General features: G+C 39.0%; 1 protein-coding gene across 1 annotated transcript in view; it reads right to left on the reverse strand.

Annotated features, from left to right (window-relative positions):
- The window catches only part of RYR2 (ryanodine receptor 2), a 6224161-nt gene that overhangs the window by 4523268 nt on the left and 1678717 nt on the right, over window positions 1–22176 (reverse strand). Inside the window, exons 7-8 of the mRNA XM_044059048.1 lie at window positions 4583–4661; window positions 2283–2395 (exon numbers count right to left, since the gene is read on the reverse strand). Of these exons, the coding sequence (XP_043914983.1) occupies window positions 2283–2395; window positions 4583–4661 (192 nt within the window). The remainder of the gene's footprint in view (window positions 1–2282; window positions 2396–4582; window positions 4662–22176) is intronic.

Genomic DNA, 22176 nt, shown 5'->3' on the forward strand with positions numbered 1-22176 from the left:
GATGTTGAGGAACTGGTACAGGATATGCAAGGCTTAAACCTGTGAAATTCATAAAGTGCCTCCAATACATCACTGGAAGATCCCTGTAAATAAGATCCCTAGTGATACACATACCTTTATGTCCATGTGGATGTACAGTCTTTGCATCCCCCTCAGTTCTAATTGTGGGTGACACACTCAGCTACATCACTTATGGTCTTCCTGTCTACACAGTTGTCCACACTACTTGCTGTTCTATAAAGTGGTGATACGTAAGGCAGTGACAGTACTTCTAGTGGTAGCCCGGATGCCATCACAGGCATTGGCTTGACAACAGGCACTATAATATGCTGTTCTGCTATTGCTGTTGCTTGTCCTAACCTATCAAGTCATCTGGGCACTATAAATCACTGGTATTCCATCTGGTCACTATAAATCATTGGTATTCAGAAAAGTTTGTGCTGTGGGTCTGTGTACCTGTCTCATATGTTTCTGAATTGCTCTGCCAAGTTTTGTGGCAGTATTTGTACAGTTTATGTGCATCCTTCACTTGGAGTTCCTCATTTTCATATCTGGAGCAAACAAATGCTTGGTTTAATAACCATTTGCATTCACTCATCCCCCAAAAATGTTTCCTTTGGGAAATCTAGCATCACTACTGCTTAATGTATAGAAAACTTTCCACATAAATTTGATCCAGTCATCAGGGACTTTGGAATGCATGTTGATAACAGACTCTTCCTTGACCATCACATCTCTGTACTGGTCACAGTATTCTACCTTGTGCAATTTATCCTTTGTGGTATCTCCTCAAGGTCCAAAGGAGTTATAGCCTCACTTTATTTATCCCTTATTAGGCCCATCATCAAATAAAATGCATTATTTGGCATATACCTTACTAAGCAGCTAAACCAATCTGACAAACCTCAATTTTTCCTCACCAAGATGATCATATCTCAGGTCATAGTACCCTTAGTTACTGTAATAGGCTAAAAAACCCATCCCTCTAATCCGGGTCATACAAACATGTGATGGGTGAGGTCTGCTTATGCTTCTGTGTTATGAATGACCCAACACTCTTTGAACACCTTGACCTACAAGCTGTATAGACTAAAACCTATAATACCCCATCAACAACTCCAGACGGTGTGACAGATACCTAACTTGACACATCGCCATTTTCTGCAACAGGCTGCCCTTACATATCAAGCAGAGTACTTCCTTAGCAGTCTTTAAAACCACTCTGGATGACCAAGTAGGTGGGTGATCACAAATGTTTACAGTGGATATTTGGAGAATGTCTGCTTATTGGGGAACAATTCTAGTATCCCACCTGTATTGGGTGATGTGGTTAAGCTTCTTGATGGTCATAGTAAGATCTTAAGAACCTAAGAAACTATGAAACTATGTGTTCTTGTGTAGGTACTGTATACTGTGCTAGTGTTATCTTTGCACATCCATGATATATGTACTCCTGAATCACACATACGCTATAAGTTACTGGTACCTGTAATAATTTGTAATGTGCTAAATATCTGTGACTACCAGCTTATATGTTTAATTATCATCATTTTCCTAAACATTTTGTTGCAATTTAGGATGCTTCATTAATTAACTCTTCTATTGGTATAAATTGCTAAGGGGTGAGACAGGGTACAGATCTTACCATAATTGTTTTGGTTTTCCTTGCTTCAGAGGTATGACAGCTCTAGTCATGAATTAGTGTGAAAGAATATGTTGTTATCTTTTACCACTGATCTTTCAGTTTGCATCTAACTTGCCATATATACATTTTGTGTTAGGAAAACCAATAATACAGAACTAAGAAACAAAACAGAGTTCTACATCTGATAGGGCCCCATTAATGATAACATCAAACCTAAATGACTGTTTAAGTTATATTAGAAGACCTGTGCAGCCTTTTGTAGCATATTCTGTCAATAGAACTCTATCTGCATTCTTTTAGGCAATCTTGTAGTCTGCAGTTAAAATTTTCTTGCAATTTTTTTCATATGAAATTGCACAGCATGCACTGTGGATTGAGAGACACTTCACATTCTTCCTAAATGAATTCCTACTAGGCATGGTACGTATAAAAGTGTGTGGCCCCCATAATAGTGGATGGTCACTTACATATTTGTTACTTCTTGCATTATTTTGCATTCAGCTTAGTGACTCCACTCCATTTGTGGAAACTAAATTTTATTCATAAATTCACTTTGACGAGATCTGACAAAACACTATAATCATGCTGATAATAAAATTAATTCCAGTTTCCATGCTTTTTGGAATCATTTACTTACCAAGTACCGCTCTGATGAAACACTGACCAGAATGAGATCATCACCTACTCGCACCTTCTCCCCCTCAGACCGCTGTTTGGAAGCAGGATGTATGGTCCACCAACAGGCTTCACCTAGTTGCAGTACAAAAAGTAAGACAAAGCTGGTTAGAACAGTAGAAGTGGTAATGTTACTGTACATCAGTTAATGAAGGTCCACAGAACAAATATCACCACTGTCTTTGGCTGGTGCTCTGTATTACAGCTGTAATAAACACTTGCCGAGAAGGCTTACTAACATTGCACATACTGAACATTGTTATATTCCATAGCAACTATATAATAAAGAATCATGCTCCCTTTTCACATTGTACACATAGCAGTTACTAGAGCATTTTAAAACTCTACATAAAAAAGAGAAAACACCTGGAATACTGGTGCACGAAATGCCAAGGCAAAGAACCGGTGAAATACAAAATGAGAATAAACGGTTAGTAATTTAGTATGTCTTTCCTTCGTGTGATCACGGAATCGTAGATACAATTTCTTTTTTATGGCATGCATGGAATATGGTGCCAAATCGCCTCAATAAGTATATTTACTTTTTCATGATCTGCATTTCATCATTCTCTTTCTCAATATTCCAAGTGTCATGTTTGTCTAAACGTCATATTCAAAAAGTTCAAGGAACACGTATATGATACGCTGCAACACAATCGTGAATAAGTATCATTAAATCTTTATATAAAATTTTATTACAAAAAAGATACCATTTAACCCAAAGAAGAGTTGGTGACTTGAACTGAAAAGAACATTATATCAATGTAATAATGAAGTTCTTGTTTGTACCCTACAACTATATTAGGAAGAGTTTAATTCCTTACCTCCCCCTTAGTAGTTAGTTTAGCATTACTGCTTCACTTATATGGCAAAAAGCTACTATATTAAAACTAAGCTATTTTGAGTCTGGATGTCCTAGAGGGGAGCCCTACTGCTTGCTGGCGCATAGCGGATCAATGCTCAGAATGTCAACCTGGAAAGATCACTGGCATCACGTAAAGCAGCCAGGATCAGAGAAAGTCAAAAATGCCAGTGTTGCATTTTCTTCATTTTCTCCCTCTGAGTTTGTGCAAAGTATATAGACAGTTAGGGATCAGGGGGCTCGTCCCCACATTGGTGTTGTGGGGGGTGCTACCCCCTATAAAAATGCTTGTGTGTGTGTGTGTGTGTGTGTGTGTGTGTGTGTGTGTGTGTGTGTGTGTGTAGTGTGTGTGTGTGTGTGTGTGTGTGTGTGTGTGTGTGTATGAGTGTGTGTGTGTGTGTGTGTGTGTGTGTGTGTGTGTGTGTGTGTGTGTGTGTGTGTGTGTGTGTGTGTGTGTGTGTGTGTGTGTGTGTGTGTGTGTGTGTGTGTGTGTGTGTGTGTGTGTGTGTGTGTGTGTGTGTGTGTGTGTGTGTGTGTGTGTGTGTGTATGTGTGTGTGTGTGTGTGTGTGTGTGTGTGTAGTGTGTGTGTGTGTGTGTGTGTGTGTGTGTGTGTGTGTGTGTGTGTGTGTGTGTGTGTGTGTATGTGTGTGTGTGTGTGTGTGTGTGTGTGTATCTGTGCGAATGTGCAGGAATCATGTAATGGTCTAATAGCCCCCTCTACAAATGGTTCCTGTTTTCTTCTCATTGTTTGTTGGAATAACCTCTGGCGTTTTATGACCCTGAACTGAAGAAAGCAGGTTTTGAAACTAAATGGATGGAGGGATGATTTTATGATATGAATATATTAGATGAAATTATATCTAACTCGATGTACAATCCAAGACACAACATTTTATTAAACATAATAGTAATTACATACTTTTAGAAACTACTAAGACCTATTTAATGCAGTAAAGGGATGTAATGAAAGTGCATCACTGCTGATGTTTTAACATCATGTTCTTTATGCATTTTAATGCATGAGAATGTTTTAGTCAGTGGCCAAACCAGGCAAAGCAATCGTCCAGTTAACTGTTTCATCATCTGCTAAAAGAAATATAAAGCCTTAAAAGGTGTGCTGCTTATATCCAAATGATAGAGTCAAGTGCACACACACACACACACACACACACACACACAATTCTATGACTTGCGAATCTCTATCAGATAACATGGAAATGCTTGAGTGTAACATCATTTCTTTAGGTTAATAAGGTGATTAGAATGTTAAATACTTATGCATGGTAAAAGAAAGACAAGTGGCCCCTGTTTAATGCAAAGAACTAGCTGTTCTTTTGCAAATGAATAAGTAAATTCAAATGAAAACATAAATAAATAACATTTCAGCTGCATTACCTACCTGTGGTGTCATCTTGCAAACCAACGTCAAATGCCAACTTGTCTGTTGATGACCGTGATGTTGACAAACAGCAAAGATACTAAAAGAAAGAAATAGAGAACTCAGCTCTTAAATTACATTTGTATGGTACAATTATCCCATGAATGCAGCAGTTAATGTTCCTCTGCTATACATATATTGTATGATCATAGTGAGTACTCTGTTCCTTAAAAATGTAATTAATTAAATGTGTTAATTGATATGTACGAGAATATTTTCTTATTCACTAGAAAATATTTATGGTTTCAGTTCAACTTTTTTACAATTTAATTTTCTGTAAGCTGTAATATATACTGCCGTACAGTTACAAAGTATGCATGACTTACAGCGTCAGTTAAAACTCATTGCATGGTCCTTAATCCAAACAATGAGACTCTCAGCATTTTCAGCTGGGAAAAGACACAGTGCAGAACAATGCCAACTACAGAAGACAAGCACAAACGTTTGGTACTGATATGAGAGGAAATAGACAAAAGAGCTCATACTAAATAATAGTTAAATTGATTATACTTGTTTGACTACGGGATAATTAAATACAAGTGTTTACTGGATAATAAAATAACTAATATAGTGACACTCATGCTTTTCTCAAGTGCTTAGCAGATAATAAACAGTGGTGTTTAATACAAAGACACTCATTTTTCTAACATTCTCAGCAATATTTATTCCAACACTGGCAGACTTCAAAAATTGTTTAAGGTTTACAGTTTTGTATTACAGAAACAGTATCCTACCACAAAACTGTTGCACTGCATGAACTACAAAGTTTTGCTTTGGACATATCCACACTTTGAACAATGCTATTGTGTTATCTTGCGTTAATGAAAATGAGGTGTAGAGCCCTCCATATATGAAGGTACAAGGCACTGCCCCCCTATGAAAAGTGCGTTTTTGAATTTTGCTCATTTTGCAGAAAGTCTTTTTCAAAAGTACTGTACTCCATATGATTGTAATAGAATCCTGGATTCCTATAAATCCATATTAAAAATACATTATCCATGGCTCAATCAATATAAGGCCTAGGCTAAAGTCAGGAGAAAAGCGTCACTGTAGCAATATGGGTAAGTTTGCTTTTTTTGCAAAAACAGTCTCTATAGAGGGTTGTAAATGGTGGTTTAGCTGGACAATTTAGAGAAAGGAAAACACAATCCACCTGTTCTTAAGCATTTATTTCCACATCCCCTGTCTTAAAAAAGATATTAAGGTATACCCTCTAAAAGAGGCCTCTGCCCTCAAAGAAATGTGCTACTTATCTTTGATGTAAGATACAGAATTAAGTTTAAGTAAAGAGTTAATTTTAATAATACAATCCCTAACTTAGCAGATGCATCACATATAGTAACTATAATGCTTTAAAATTTAAAATGACTAAAAGAATAGGGGAAATTAAACTAGAAACATTACTGTCACTGGTATAAATATGTCAGACTTATAACTTCATATCAGCTGTAGTTATCAGAATAAAATTATAGCTTTCACAGGCCTTTTTCTTTATATCTTTTATTAAAAATATTTTATCTAGTCTATTTATCAATGTCTTAATTGTCAGATAAAAATCAGAAAACTGTACTTCCATCCACTAGTATATGTACATTACTGCTTGGACAGCTGCTTCTTTGGAGAAATGTGTGGGGATATACAGACACATGAAATCACATGCAAGCTTCATGCCTACATACATATGTTTGTGCTCACCCTTCATGTACACAGAGCTCATGCTTCTGACCTTTTCATTCAGTGGTGGAAAAAGGAATTTACAAACATCAGGGTGCGTTGCTCCAACCTTGCAAAATGATATAATATGAAGTATGGCATCGCTTCTATTGATAGTTCAGGATGTCAAAAGGGTGTGTTTTGCTCCTATATAAGGCTAATAGCTGGGTAACGACAGCAGAGCTAGTAAGGGAGACGGCTAGAAAGGTGCTTGGTGTGACATCTGGACAGAGGAAGGACGACAAGGAGACATTGTGGTGGAATGAGGAAGTACAGGAGAGTATACAAAGAAAGAGGTTGGCAAAGAAGAAGTGGGATTGTCAGAGAGATGAAGAAAGTAGACAGGAGTATAAGAAGATGAGGTGCATGGCAAAGAGAGAGGTGGCGAAGGCTAAGGATAAGGCATATGAAGAGTTGTATAAAAGGTTGGACACTAAGGAGGGAGAAAAGGACCTGTACCAATTGGCTAGACAGAGGGACCAAGCTGGGAAAGATGTGCAGCAGGTAAAGGTGATAAAGGATAGTGAGGGAAACATACTCACAAGTGAGGAGAGTGTGTTGAGCAGATGGAAAGAGTACTTTGAGGGGTTGATGAATAAAGAGAATGAGAGGGAGAGAAGGTTGGATGATGTAGGGATAGTGAATTATGAAGTACAATGGATTAGCAAGGAGGAAGTAAGGATAGCTATGAAGAGGATGAAGAATGGAAAGGCTGTTGGTCCAGATGACATACCTGTGGAAGCATGGAGGTGTTTAGGTGAAATGGCAGTGGAGTTTTTAACCAGATTGTTTAATGAAATCTTGGAAAGTGAGAGGATGCCTGAGGAATGGAGAAAAAGTGTTTTGGTACCGATTTTTACGAATAAGGGTGATGTGCAGAGCTGTAGTAACTACAGAGGGATTAAATTGATCAGTCACAGCATGAAGTTATGGGAAAGAGTAGTGGAAGCAAGGTTAAGAAGGGACATGATGATTAGTGATCAGCAGTATGGTTTCATGCCAGGAAAGAGCACTACAGATGCAATGTTTGCTCGAAGAGTGTTGAGGGAGAAGTACAGAGAATGTCAGAAGGATTTGCATTGTGTTTTTGTAGACTTAGAGAAAGCATATAACAGGGTGCCTAGAGAGGAGTTGTGGTATTGTATGAAGAAGTCAGGAGTGTCAGAAAAGTATGTAAGAGTGGTACAGGATATGTACGAGGGTAGTGTGACAGCGGTGAGGTTTGCGGTGGGAGTGATGGATGCATTTAAGGTGGAGGTAGGGTTACATCAAGGATCAGCTCTGAACCCTTTCTTATTTGCAATGGTGATGAACAGGTTGACAGACGAGATCAGACAGGAGTCCCCGTGGACTATGATGTTTGCAGATGACATTGTGATCTGTAGTGAGAGTAGGGAACAGGTGGAGGAGACCCTGGAGAGATGGAGATATGCTCTAGAGAGAAGAGGAATGAAGGTCAGCAGGACTAAGACAGAATATATGTGTGTGAATGAGAGGGAGGATAGAGGAATGGTGAGGATGCAAGGAGTAGAGGTGGCGAAGGTGGATGAGTTTAAATACCCGGGGTCAATAGTTCAGAGTAATGGTAAGTGTGGAAGAGAGATGAAGAAGAGAGTACAGGCAGGATGGAGTGGGTGGAGAAGAGTGCCAGGAGTGATTTGTGACAGACGAGTACCTGTAAGAGTGAAAGGGTAGGTCTACAAGAGGGTATTGAGACCAGCTATGTTATATGGGTTGGAGACAGTGGCATTGACAAAAAGGCAGGAGTTTGAGCTGGATGTGGCAGAATTAAAGATGTTAAGATTTGCACTGGGTGTGACAAGGGTGGACAGGATTAGGAATAAGTATATTAGAAGGTCAGCCCAGGTTGGAAGGTTTGGAGACAAAGCCAGAGAGGCACGATTACATTGATTTGGACATGTGCTGAGGAGGGATTCTGAGTATATTGGGAAAAAGATGCTAAGGATGAAGCTACCAGGTAACAGGAAAAGAGGAAGGCCTAAGATAAGGTTTATGGATGTGGTGAGAGAGGACATGCAGGTGGTTGGTGTGACAGAGCAAGATGCAGAGAACAGGAAGAAATGGAAACAGGTGATCTGCTGTGGCGATCCCTAACGGGAACAGCCGAAAGAAGATGATAAGGCTACAGGGCTGTTAGGGTGAGGTCATACTCTTATTTGAAGCCACAATGGCATCTTTAATCCAGACATAAATATCACTCCATAGATCAAGAGATACTCCAAAAAATCTAATGACTGACTAACTAGCTAATGAACAGTAAGAAGATCAGATGGATTACTTCAGATTACTAGGAAAAGACTATGGGGCAATAGGTTCTCTAAGACAAGCTGGTTGATTTAGACAAATTCTCTTAAATTTTCAGCAAACTTTACAGTGTCACATCAAAAAGTTAGAATTGTATATACATTTGGTCTACAGACCACTAACTGCTTCAGCTGCACAACAGGCAGCACACTTGCTTTTGGACCAGAAGGCTGTGGTTTCAATTACCACACCAGGTGAATCAAGTGTTCACACTGCAGTGCAGCACGACAGAGCTACACTCCTGAGTGTGTTATCCTTCGGATGAGATATTAAACAGAGACCCCATCTTCCTGAGTGGATGGTAGCTCACGTGGAAGTAAAAGATCCCATGGCACCTATTGAAAACAGTAGGGGGTAGTTCCTCAATGCCCTGACCCAATTTCCCTTTGCAATATAAAAGTTACCTTGGATCACCTCTGAAAAGAGGTCACTAGCCTAGTGGGATTAACCAAGTTAACAAAGAATTAATACATAAAAAAATAAACAGAACTCCAAGACCAGATGTAGGTAGGAATTAGAAAGAAATGTTGCTTTATACGTCCTGCAGCAAAAATGCATAAAAAATGATGCAAAAACACTGCAAATTAGTTCATAGTGATTACAATACTGAGAATGATAATTGCTTAATGTGAGTTCTGATGACAAAGGATTCACTAAATTCACTTTGCTAAATCTTCCCAATAAAGAAAACATCATCCCCATCTAACTGTACCCCACCTATGTGTACCACAGTCAGCCTCGAAACAGAACAGATTTAGTTGGAGTGGGAGGTTCATTCCCATTTAAATGCCCCTTACCTTACTCCTTTTTTCAGTCATGCATTTTTGTGATACCGAATTATTTTCTTTTCTTCTTTGTTTCTTTCATGAAAATAAAAATAACTTCGAAAAGTTTAACAAACCAACAAAACAAAAAGGTGAGTCCAACAAACCACAGTAGCCGGTGTAAAATCCAAGATCTTTTACTATAACTTGTTAGCGCTTTCGTGTAGTAATATACATACACTTCTTCAGACAAGTTGTTATAGACTGTGCTCTGGGTATAAATATTCTCACAAGATCACACAATTATTTAATTAAATTGAATTAAATTGTTCACACAACAGAAAACAGTAATCACAATTTTTTGTTTAATGTGGTACAGAAAATAGAAATTAATCCCAGAGGTGGACCATGGCACCTCAAAGTTCTTTTTTTCCATTTTCTTATCTAATTTGGGCTACCCTTGGAGATACTTCTCTGTTATAAACTCTCTCACATGCAGGTCACTTCATTATCTATGTTTTACTCCTGTGAACTCTTAGGATGGTGGCATTGTTTTTGTCTAATAATCCATCTTTGGATTAATATTCTTTTCTGCTTTCTACTTCATTCTCTCACTAATACTAACTGGATAATCATACAATTAAATACAAAAGAGTTAAAAGGATCATGTAATGATTTTAATTCTTAGTTAATGTATTGCACTTCACAAAAATTGTGGGGCCCTAATACGGCTGTTCACTTTCAGGTGTTATCATTGGCAGGCTGTTCCTGCAGGTATTATGATAGTCATGAAAAGCTTGATTTTAATCTTTAGAATAATTACTTTCCTGTAAACTTCATTTAATTTGAGCATCACTAAGGCTTTTACTGGTGTTATTTAAACGTTTACAGTAAATGATACTTCCCATTTTTTTACTGATATCTATGACCATATCTAACTTTACAACCACATACTTGTCAAATAAATATTACAAGACCTTACTTGTCTGATTTGGTGATATGAAGAAAGGTTTAAGACTTAGACATGAAGCACATAAGTAATCTGATCACAGGGACCGATTGACTTGATGTAAAACCATCTCTGAAATTTGACTGTAATATAGTCTGCCTGCCATAGAAATACTGGCCACTTGGGTGTGCTAGGAAGCAGGACATGGGTTTAACAGTTTCCAATACCTTTTGTGACAGTATTTAGGCTTTATATCAGCTGTACAGTTTGAGAAGGTAGAAGGGATAGGAACAACTGTGAGGGCTGCTATGTGTGTTCTGATGCTTGATTTTATTTTATGTTAAATGTTGCCATCTTTAGACTACAAAACAGCTCTTCCAGTGGCAATACTACAGTTTACTGGACTATGGTGAACTACACAATGTTTTGACTCAGGTTAAACTTAATATTTTGACTTGCCTTCATTTTTTTAGAAGCGTTAAGCTCTTTGTTATACCTGTCAATATTAATTTTCTTGAACAATAGCAATATTTTGACTTACCTTCATTTTTTAGAATCGTTAAGCTCTTTGTAAGAGTGTTGAGATATCTGTCAATATTAATTTTCTTGAACTATAACAATTCTTTAATGATGCAGCTGCATTGAACTGTACACAAGCTTACAATACAGGAGTTTTTCTCCTTGTGCCTCCTCTGAAAAGGGGTCACTGCCTAGTTGGACTATCTCAGTAAACAAATGCAAATTAATAAATAAGTAAACTGAAGATGTGAAGTAAGTTGTTTGTTAGAAGCACAAAGGTACACCAGTAGAGAAAGGAAATACTTTGCTATGCTGTGTGAAAGTACACTGATATAATAGGTGGTCACTCCAAATGGGGGTGAGAAACTTCTGCTACAAAAGGTGTGGAAAACCTGGAGTTAGTTATAATGTTTACTGGGAGAGGGTAAGCAAAACTCCTAGTAAGGGGTGGGAAAAAGGCATGTGCCTCAAAAGAACTAGTTTTGTTTTTCTAAGTTTCAGTTCATGCACTATTATATTCAAATTATTGAAAACCATATTCAAACAACATTTTTGACTTCTGTTCTACATCCACTTGCAGTAGTTGTGCGGCAGGTTTTAGGCTTTATTACAGTTGTGCAGTGTAGTAAGACTGGATGCTGAGGAACAAAAGCAAAGATTTCTGAGTCTATTTTGATATTTAATTTAATCTGTCTCTCGTCTTATAAGAGTAGAATAGTATTTCCAGTGCTGGAAGTGAATATCTAAACAGAGTGGCTAATACACATGAGATACGACTCCTGGAACAATTAGATGAGCTTTGCAGGGCCCAGTTTATAGAAGAAGGCATGCCTCTAAATTTGTGTGATAAAATGCACTATCATAATGGAATTGCTGGGACATTTAAATGCAGGGAGAATAGAAGAAACACTGAATGACCTGAAATAGCTAGCTCCCTGGGCTTTGCAAGTAGTGCCTAGAAATATCAAGGTTTATGACAATGTGCCCTGGTCATTCTGAGAAGGAACAGTGAGTACCAAAACATACAATAACGAATGGGAAATTTAGCACATCTGTAATACAAGCTTCAGTCAGCAAAATACAACTGAGCTTACAGCACAAGGAACTCCCACATCCCACCTTTAAAGCAGTGCGCCTCATTGTCTTCCTTTAAACATAACCTAGACGGCTGGATGGGTATCTACAGATTTACTCTGGGATTGACTGGTGTGCTACTCCTGGGTAAAAGAGGTGCACTACTGGCAAGGTGTAAACAGTCACAACCTTTGGAATATCTATAAATATATGAATTGAAAAACCTTGCATAAATTTCATATTACATCTGTTAGCACATCAATTAAAACTAGCTGTATTATACTTACAACACTAAAAACTTAACTGATAACATCAACAGTATGTGAGTTAGTAGTCTTAGATGTACACAGTAATGAAACCATCATCTCTGTTGTGCAAACACTAAGGACTAAGCAAGCTAAATATATTTACGGTTATAATAAACATGTTTTGGTTTTCTATGCACAGCAGAAGTAGCCCATGTTAAAAGCAAGCAAGGAAGCTCTGCAAAATACTGGAGTACAATCATGTTTATGAGATTAGAACAAAATGCATGAGCATGAATAAGGGAATTGAAATTGAACAAAAATACCACACAGCTGTGCCTCCTATCATCAGAACATGGAAAACAAATTCAATAACACAAAGGAATGTTAAAACATTACAAAGGGTTAGTAGGTTTACTGAATAGTGTACTTAAAAGTCTTAGAAAGACTCTGGGTCTGTGAATACAGAGCATCTCATCAAAAGTTAGCAGGCGGTGTGAGCCAGAAAAGCATTGTGTGCACAAACGTGTGTGTGTTTGCCTGTAAAGGCAAACTGCACTGCTGTCATGCAAAAAAAGATACTACTTGATAGTGATGACAATTTATAGAGATAGCGGTGGTGGTGCTGCGGTAGCGTTGTCGCCTCACAGTAAGATGTTGTCCTGTTCGATTCTCAGCTAGAGCGCCTTCTGTGTGGAGACATGCGTGAATGGGCATACCTTCGTTGAAGGTTGTGCGTCAGGGCTGGCAACTCTGCACGTAAAAATCTACTGCCAGTCATTAGCGGACCGGAGTTCGGCTGTGGCGACCCCTAACCGGGAAAAGCTGAAAGACACAAACAATCAGTACATTGAACAAATTTTCTAGATTTCTTTCCCTCTTAGTCACCTCTCACCTTTCTTTAAGGACTGTGTAAACTTTGGACATTTGCGGACATGAATTCTAACTACCTTGCTGTTACCATACAGTACCTCTTGTCAGCAGACAAATTAAACACATAAAATGTGGCCATAACAAAAAAAAGGTTTGATTACACACTTGATATAAGTATTCCTTTTACCACTTTAGGAACAAATTGGATAATGCCTTTTATAGATGACTAAAAGAGAATCCAGACTGTGGTTAATTATGAACACTCAGCTGATACGAAGTGACGTTACACCACGAAGAACAGTTCCACAACTAAATAACAACTGGATATAATGTATATGTGGTTTTGACCATACTCTATAAGATGTATTACTTTAAAACAATTTTTAGTGATGTTTTATGTCTTTAACTATTTTGTTTTAGTAATTGATTATAGGTGTTGATGTTAATTGATAATTGATGGTGTAGTTAAGTGGTTTTTACATTCAGTTCTATGTTCTGAAGAAGTCTAAGCATTGTAGACGAAACCTAGGTTAACTGAGAGTTTGTGGTTTTAGTGTTTATGCCTGAGTTATTCCACCAATAAACTTTTTGGATTTCCGTATCTCCAGTTGTTAAGAAGTGATGTTAGCAAATAGATACTGATGCACATGTGAAATAATAGGATAAGAAACATTAGGAAAATTAATTTGTGATAGTTGCTCAAATATGAGCTTTACAGTAACTAATATATGAAGACATTATGCATCAAGATATTCAACCAGATGAGGAAAAATTAATATACATAAACAAATAAAAGGTGTTTGCAAGCAGACTCTTTTGTCTCCGAGGTTGCACACAGATGCTTGGTGGACATGTCTCCATAGTATCAGCTGTGGAGAGATATTTAACCAGTAGGCAGAGTACTTCAGCCACAGTCCTGGCAGACAGGTTGGTGAGTTAATCTGTGGGATTGTCCTAGTGACTAAGTAGGACATATTTAAAAAAAGTATATGCAACATGGTGATGGCTAATGTTACTTCTTTTCCATTTGTATATGGTTTAATGTTGCCTTTTAGGCATTTTCCAGGTTAAAAAAGGAGGAACTGAAATATGGACACTGGAATGGTCTGCAGTTTAACTATTCATTTGCCTCAGTGCTGTGTTCGTTAACATGTCAAGTATGGACTATAAGCAAAGTTAAAAGTCCAAGGCAGAAATGTGGGAGTTAAGAGATGGTTCAGTTTTTTCTCAGTTTTGTTTTCTATTGACAATGAATGGCTGTTCCTGCTTTTGGGGAAAGATTTACATATTGGACCTCCAGGTCCAGTCACAGTCATGGCTTATCAAACTTGCACTTAGCAATTATTGTTCAAAATGTGAAACTGAACAATTAACATAATTTACCTCTGCACATTTCTTGACTGAGGCTTCGATGTTATTCCTATAGATTTAATTATCTAGGGTGGGTGCAGTGCTACTGGTGGGTCATTTTGTTCTATTAGGACAGCTGTTCCTCACTAACTATATTTACCCCCACCAGTTCTTTGTCAGCTCAAGTTCAAGTTGGATTTCTGAGATTATTCCTACCTTGGTGGGACCATGTAGCCATTCTGTTCAAGTTACTGTATTTGACAAGTTGCAACAAAGTAGCTACAGCAGCTCAATAACGAAAGTATGGGCTGTTACTCTGCAAAGTTCCAGGGTATAACCTGGCATGGAGAGTTTTGCATGTGTGTGCGCGTGTGCGTGTGCGTGTGTGTGTGTGTGTGTGTGTCTGTGTGTGTGTGTGTGTGTGTGTGTGTGTGTGTCTGTGTGTGTGTGTTTGCAGTATTTTTTTTATTTTAATTAACTATGAATGGGCAGCCAAGATTTTTCTATGTGGAACTGTCTTTAACTCTCTATATCAGAGATGTTCCTTATAAAGAAGTACTTTTGAGAAGGATGACCACCATTTTGGACCGTACCTCACAACAGTCCAGATTTTTGCATAATATACAGATTTTGCCTCATATTTTTTTGTCTGTTCATCATACATATTTCTTGCTTCTGACAAATCATTCAGGACTGAAGTCATTAAATAAGAACATACAATGGAGTTTTAGACTTCATACCCTCCAGAAAATTCATGCTAATTGAAAACATGTTATTCTAGCAACTTTTTAATTTTATAAGAGCAATATTTAAATTCTGTCCCTGATTGTTAGCCTCTGTGCTCCCAACATTTTGGATTTATCCAGATTTCTTGCATTGAAAGGTTAAGAGTTATGTCAGACCTGTTACTGTAGGAAGGGACAGCCCACAATTGTTATGTGTTAACAGCATTATTAGTAGGTATTTCTCCTTTTAGGGGCTTTTCACACCCTTGTTTTGTTGGTGTGGTCTAGCACTTTTGTTCTAGGGGGCTTGGTGTTTTCTGTGATTTTCAGTTCATTCCCCTCCTCCCTGCAATGTTGATGATGGGGTGTTTGCAGGTTATGAGTCATTCTAACTTGGGGAATTCAAAAAAGGAATAAAATAGCAGGGATATTTTCATTTGTTGACTTTCATAATTAGGTTATTAACCCCACACCACTGGCAGTGTAGCCTCCATTTAAATTTTATGTGGTTTTACAGTATTTTATGTTTTTCTTGCCTAAGCTATGCTTGCCATGTTGTAATTTCAGCCCTTCCTTTGTAGACTACTGTGGCATACCAAGTAAGCTGCTTTACATAAATGTGGTTGTTTGGGGTTTGAGTCTCAAAAGGAACAGTTTTTCTTTTCCTCCTTTTATTTCATTTAATTTGACAAATTTAATCATAGCCAGTTTCATTCAGGGGTGGTTTATTTTCACTATTTATAGAATGGACAGCATTACACTTATTCAAGCCTTTTTTAATTAACTAAAAGTAATGTCTTTTGGCTTTTCCTGGTTAGGGGTCGCCACAGTGAAACTCCGGTCCGCTAATGATTGGCCGTGGATTTTTACGGTGCCGAGTTGCCAGCCCGATGCCCAACCTTCAAAGAAGGCATGCCCATTCATGCTCGCACCTACCTGTATGTCTTTAATGTCACTCGACCATGGGGAGGGCATGCAGACTCCACACAGAATGTGCTCCAGCCGAGAATCGAATGGGAGAACCTCTTGCTGTGAGGCGACAATGCTAACTGCTGCACCACTGCGGCATTGCCTTATTTTAGTTAACTAATAAATCTTTTTTTTTGTCCTGTATTTTGCTGTAGGGGCCATGTCAGTGTTGGAGGAGTTGATGACTCATTGGTACGAAATAGTTTTACAAGCAAAAGCGCGATAAGAGGAGTTGTTGATGAGAGTCAGCAACAGTAAGGGGCACCTACAACCAGCCTGAGCAGGAGATGGAGGTTGAATACTTTAGATGCAGAGCCTAGTGAGAGGGATCAGGCACTAGAGAGAGAGAGAGGAAGAGAGAAGTGACAGTTCAGGTAAGAGGATTGGATTAAACTTCTCTGCAGAAAGTAGCTTGTAGGATCAGCCATCTGGAGAATATCTGAAGGGATTTTGAGATGCTTACCTCAAGCAGGTATGGCCAGATTGTTTGATCTCTTTTTTACAGAAAGCTTGCATACCTGTTGGCAGGTAGTCATTCTATTAATGCTGCAGTCATTTAAGCCCTCTCACATTTCATTTTCACAGTTTCCTAGTGCTGGGTTTTCAAACCACTTCTAGTGATATGAGACTCATTACTGTGTGCAGCGATGCGGCAAAAGTTGTGTTGCTCAGGACATGACGCTCGGTTAGGAGTTATGATTTATATGGTGAAAGAGTCCTTTCTAAAGTTGTTAACAGTCAAAGTGTGAAAGCATAAACTTGTTGGGCCATCAATTCACACAAGTGCATGGGGGTGGCAAGTCATTTTACAGACATTTAATTTCAGTTAGGGATAGGATCATTGGCAGCAAAAGCTAGAACAGGGAAGGACAACTGAATGCTATGTTGTCACTTATGGGGACAGGAAGCAAGCTTCATTTTGACTGATCAGTTTTCCAGGAGCAGGAAATCCCTTTGTGCTTTGAGGAACTAATGCTTTGAGACCCACTCTGCAAATAAAACATTGCCATTCCCCATCAGAGTAGATACTTTGGCTATTATTATAGAGATTCATTCTGATAATCACAAATCTCTTGAGTTGTGCCAGGGCATTGAGATGAAACTCCTCATAAAAATCCGAGGCTGTTCCTGGTATTACTAACTGCAAGCTTATATCTGTATACAGGAAATTAAAAGGTAGTTCAGAAATTACAAAGTAAGGTAGCAGCTGCGGGTAGGATTCCTGACCCATCTAAAGTACCCTTGTTTGTTTCCTTTCAGATTTTACCAATTTTTATTTATTTAACATTTGTTGACCGGGAATGTCCGACTAGGTTCCACAGAGCCTGTTTCAGTGGAGGCCCGGGAAGAAATGCTCCAGATGCATGTCTTTTTGGCAGACTTGGGTTTAATAATAAAAAAGAAGCAAGAAGATGTTAGACTGCTCTGCCATCTATTTTTCCCCTTAGTTCATCAGTCAATGACATCATTAACAAGCAGGATACCTTTGTTCAGTGTGCCTCATCGGATGATGCCATCACATTATTGAAAGTTAGGATCCCTGGTTGGCAAAGCTAGGTATTGAAGTGGCCTTACAGATATTACTAATTTGAAAATGTTAGCCATTATTAGGCAAGCAAGTTTTATTTTGACATGGCTGTACCCATGGACTGTGCAGTGATGGATGCCATCTTTGGAAATTTAGCAAGGTCCTGCATTGATGATGGCAACAGCAGACTCCCCAGCAGACAGTAGTGCATTACCTAGCTGACTCACTGATCACTGGGAATGCATCCTCAGGGAAGCAGCACATGTAGATGTTCACTGATTTGTGCCACGTATTTGGGGCGCTTGTTGCCACTAACAAGATATTAGGTTCCCTGAGGTTGTTGTTCTTTCTGGATTGGCTATCTATGTTGTTTTTCCAGTTTTCAGACTGCTGTCAGTAAATTAGATGGGGGAAGCCATCAGTGTAATTTGAATACCAAGAGAGTATGAGTCATTGAGGTGATGTAGCTCTTAAGTCTCCTTAATTTTGACAGTAGGTCAGGTCACCTGGCTTGACGTTCACCAGCTCCAATGCACATCTGTTAAAAGAAGAGTAGCAAACACATTACAAGGTTAAAGATTTCTGGTGACCAAATGGACTTTTACTCATGGGGACCATCTTCTTGTAGATTATAATGTGACTTCCTTATGCAATTAGTATCTTATGCAAATGGGAGAAATGAGATATGGGGACTTATCTGAATGGGTATGAGTTTGTTATTCCTTGATCACACTCTTGGTCAGTGGAAAGGAAGACTAGCATGCCCTGCCTTGAACTCATGACCATTGGTTTGGCAACAAATTTATGGCAAGATCAGTTTGGTCACAGAAGTGGGACATTTCAATCTGATAATCACGCCATAGTTGAGGTTTTAGTCTTGGCATAGTTTACAGACTGAATTGACATTCACTGATAAGCATATCTCTGGCAGGCACAGCATTTTAGCTGACAGTCTTTCACAACTACAGCTAATCAGGTTTGCCAACTGCTCTGGAGGTTCAAGCAAATCCCACACCCTTCCACCAGAGCACTGTTGGTTTGGTGAAGACTGACACTTAGCTATTACCTAATTTTTGGGGAGAAAGGATACAGGAAGGTTAGGGGACACCCCTGTGGTTCTTTGTTGGATGACTACCATATCAAGAAATAATCTGGTCCACTGTTATTTGTATGCATTTATTACGGAAAATCCAGGTATATCTTACATGAAGTAGTCACTACTTTATTCATTTGTCATCTCTCAGTCTTTTAGCCAGAAATCTAGGTTACCCGATTATATAAAATTATGGATTATTGGGAGGTTCTTATGAGGCTGGGAGAGGGTAAAGGTTTCTCTAGGGAATCCAGGAAATCCATGGATAAGAATTTGTTAAATTTCATTGTGAAACTGTACATTTTACCTCAGTAATTATAACACATTTGCTATGGACTTATTTTGTTTTCTCAGTTTACTCCAGAGCATTTCAGGTTAGTGAGCAACAGGTATCATTGCACTGCAAAGTTGTAACTGAGCTCCCAGATTCAGTAGCAGTCTGGATAACTATGTCTAACACATTCCTGCAGGAGCTGGTTCAGATAGTAATTTTTAGCAAAGTTTACAGTTCCTTGCCCTGCCCAGTTACAGGGGGCACTGACTTTTCATAGGCTGGCACTGGCTGCCTCATTAGAGATCGACTGAAAGTTAAATTACATTGTGCTTGGCAGCTAAATTATTTAAGCAATAATTACTTAATTAAATGTATCTCTTTTTTGAAATAACAGTTTGAATAAGTAATAGGATGACATAATAGTAACATGGATTCTGAGCAGAAAGACAGCTAGAATAGCTAATGTCTAACTATAGTTCCCCAAGAAAATAAACTGAGATTGCCAGAGAAATGCAGCAAATTTCAAAACATGTGGTAATGCTATTAAAGCTGATGGTTTAATTGTGCCTTAAAATGTCTCGAATTTAGGAGGACAGAAGCTGCACCCCCTGGAGTTCCAATATGAAGCCATCCGAACTGATAACTTACATTTGTAGTAGGGAAAGTCTGCCTGCGCCTCTCATGGAGAAGGGGAGACCTTGACTTAAATATTATCACACTTGACAACACCAGGAAAAAGGACAACCCCGAGGAACAAAGATTTACCCATCTCCTAAATTTGTTCAGTTGGAAGTAATAATAATAATAAAGTATGGGGCTGCATGGTTCAAACTACCTCTTCACAGCTTTCAAACCTATGATAAAATGATTTTCTTTTTGCACATTTTAACTATTCAGTAAAATGTGCTCCTGCTTCATTCTAATCTCTTTTATTTATTAGCGATTGTTTTCTGTGAAATTCAGAAAAAGCAATCCCTACTGATTTTACAAACATTTTTTTTTTTAAAAGGATGCAGATACTCCTGAAACAACCACAAAGCCTCCTATAGTTATATCAAGAATCACCATGGCAATACAAAGGTTTGCTCTGAGTTAATGCACAATGGTACCTCCTATACTAAGCCAACAGATATTGCCAACATACTGGCTGACAGATTCAGTGCCAACTTTACCCCTTCCCCCCCAAAGGACCAATCACAATACCAGAGGAATGTCAGGCACCCAGCATTACTGCAGCACAGGATAAAGCTGTACTGTCCAAGGCCAAAAATACAACTTCCATGGGACCCGACAATATTCCTGGATGTGTTCTACATGAACTACAAAGTGAAACGACACCACATCTGTGTACCCTGTTCCATCACAGCCTCACCTCAGGCTTTGTCCCTACTGAATGGCGCACTGCTACAGTCATCCCCCTCCATAAGGGAGAGCGACTACAGACCCTGGGAATTACTGCCACATTAGCCTGATGAGTCTGATATGTAAGGCTATGGAGTGCATCATCATGGACCTAATTAACAAGGATATAGGGAATCCCTAAACTCTAGATCCCACTCAATTTGGTTTTGTGAAAGGTAGATCATGCCTCCTCAACTTGGTTGACTTCTATGAGTCAGTCACTAGAGCTGTGGATGAGGGCAAGGCAGTTCATACAGCCTACCTCAATCTGGCCAAGGCCTTTGATACCATTCCCCACTCAGGAATTATTGTTAAACTCACCAAACTAGGCATCAACCCCTATAGCACTAGGTGGGTTGCAAAATAGCTCACAGATAGGGCCCACAGTGTGAAAATAGCGGACTCCATGTCAGATTGCCGACCAGTCATGAGTGGAATCCCACAGGGATCAGACCTTTGATCTGTCCTGCTTGACATCTACTTCTCAGAAGTCCAGGCCAACATGAAGGGACTCTGGCTGACCAAGTTCGCAGACAACTGCAAGCTGGGAGCCATTATCACCTCCTCAAGTGATGTAGACATCCTACAGAAAGGCCTCAATGAGACCAATGACTGGTGTCGAAACCATGGCCTTAAGCTTAATGCCAAAAAATGCATTGTCATCCCCTTTGGGAAAAACTCAGTTCCCACTAATTACCGCAGTGATGGGAGCCCACTGAACACTGAAGGCTTTATAAGAGATCTGGGGACAAAGGTTGACAGCAACCTCTTATTCGACCACCACATTGCCACTATGGTCAGAAAGTCCTTCTGTGTGGCACATCTCATTACCAAGGGTTTTGCATCCAGGAAGAAAGAGGTCATCAACTCTCTCTACTCTTACCTCATTAGGCCAGTCATTGAGTATAATGCCCCATTTAGCATGTATTTCACTAGACACATGTAACAGCTGGAAAGGTCACAAAAGTACCTCACGAAGAAGATCCTAGGCCTTAAACACATGTCCTACATGGACAGACCCAAAACCTCCAGCTATTCTCTGTCTTATATCATCTACTAAGAGACTATCTCTGCTTGACTTACAAAGCCATGTCTGACCCAGCTCTGTTAGAAATGCTACATCTAAAGAAATCCCAATCTCTCTGCACCGCACACTCTAGAGACCTCAACCTCATTACCACAATCAACAGAACATGCTGGACGGACAAGTTCATAATCCAGAGACTGTCCATGCTCTGGAATAGACTTCCCATACATGTCAAGCAGAGCACCTCACTAGCCCTCTTTAAGAGAAATCTTGATGACTCCAGTGGATCTACTTGATAGAGGCACTGGGAACTAACATTGGGTGGCACAATGTCAGGGCATTTCTATGGGCTAGGCTTGTAAAGGTTCCAGGGCCATTAGCCTAGTATGCACCTATGAACCTATGAACCTAAGAGAATCAAAGGTAAATTGGTTGTTTATATTCAGGTGAAGAACTTCCCTCTGCATATCTGAAATTTTTGAACTGGGAGGACAGGCTGAGATTCTTTCTTACACTTATGCACCCAAAAAGTAAAAGACACAGTGCACTACACAGCTGGAAAGGACAGGAAGCTTTAGAGTGGGGACAATTAATGTCCAAAGATTTCACAGCACTATAAAAGCAATTTTAGAAATGTTAATGAAATCATACAGTTTTCTTAAGCTATTTATTCTTTCAAGATGGAGCAGACCTTTGCAAATCATGGCGACAATTAATCAGAGAATT

Source organism: Protopterus annectens, chromosome 1.part2 (assembly GCF_019279795.1).
Source record: "Protopterus annectens isolate FY-2018-M chromosome 1.part2, PAN1.0, whole genome shotgun sequence".
In the NCBI taxonomy this organism is placed as follows: Eukaryota; Metazoa; Chordata; order Ceratodontiformes; family Protopteridae; genus Protopterus; species Protopterus annectens.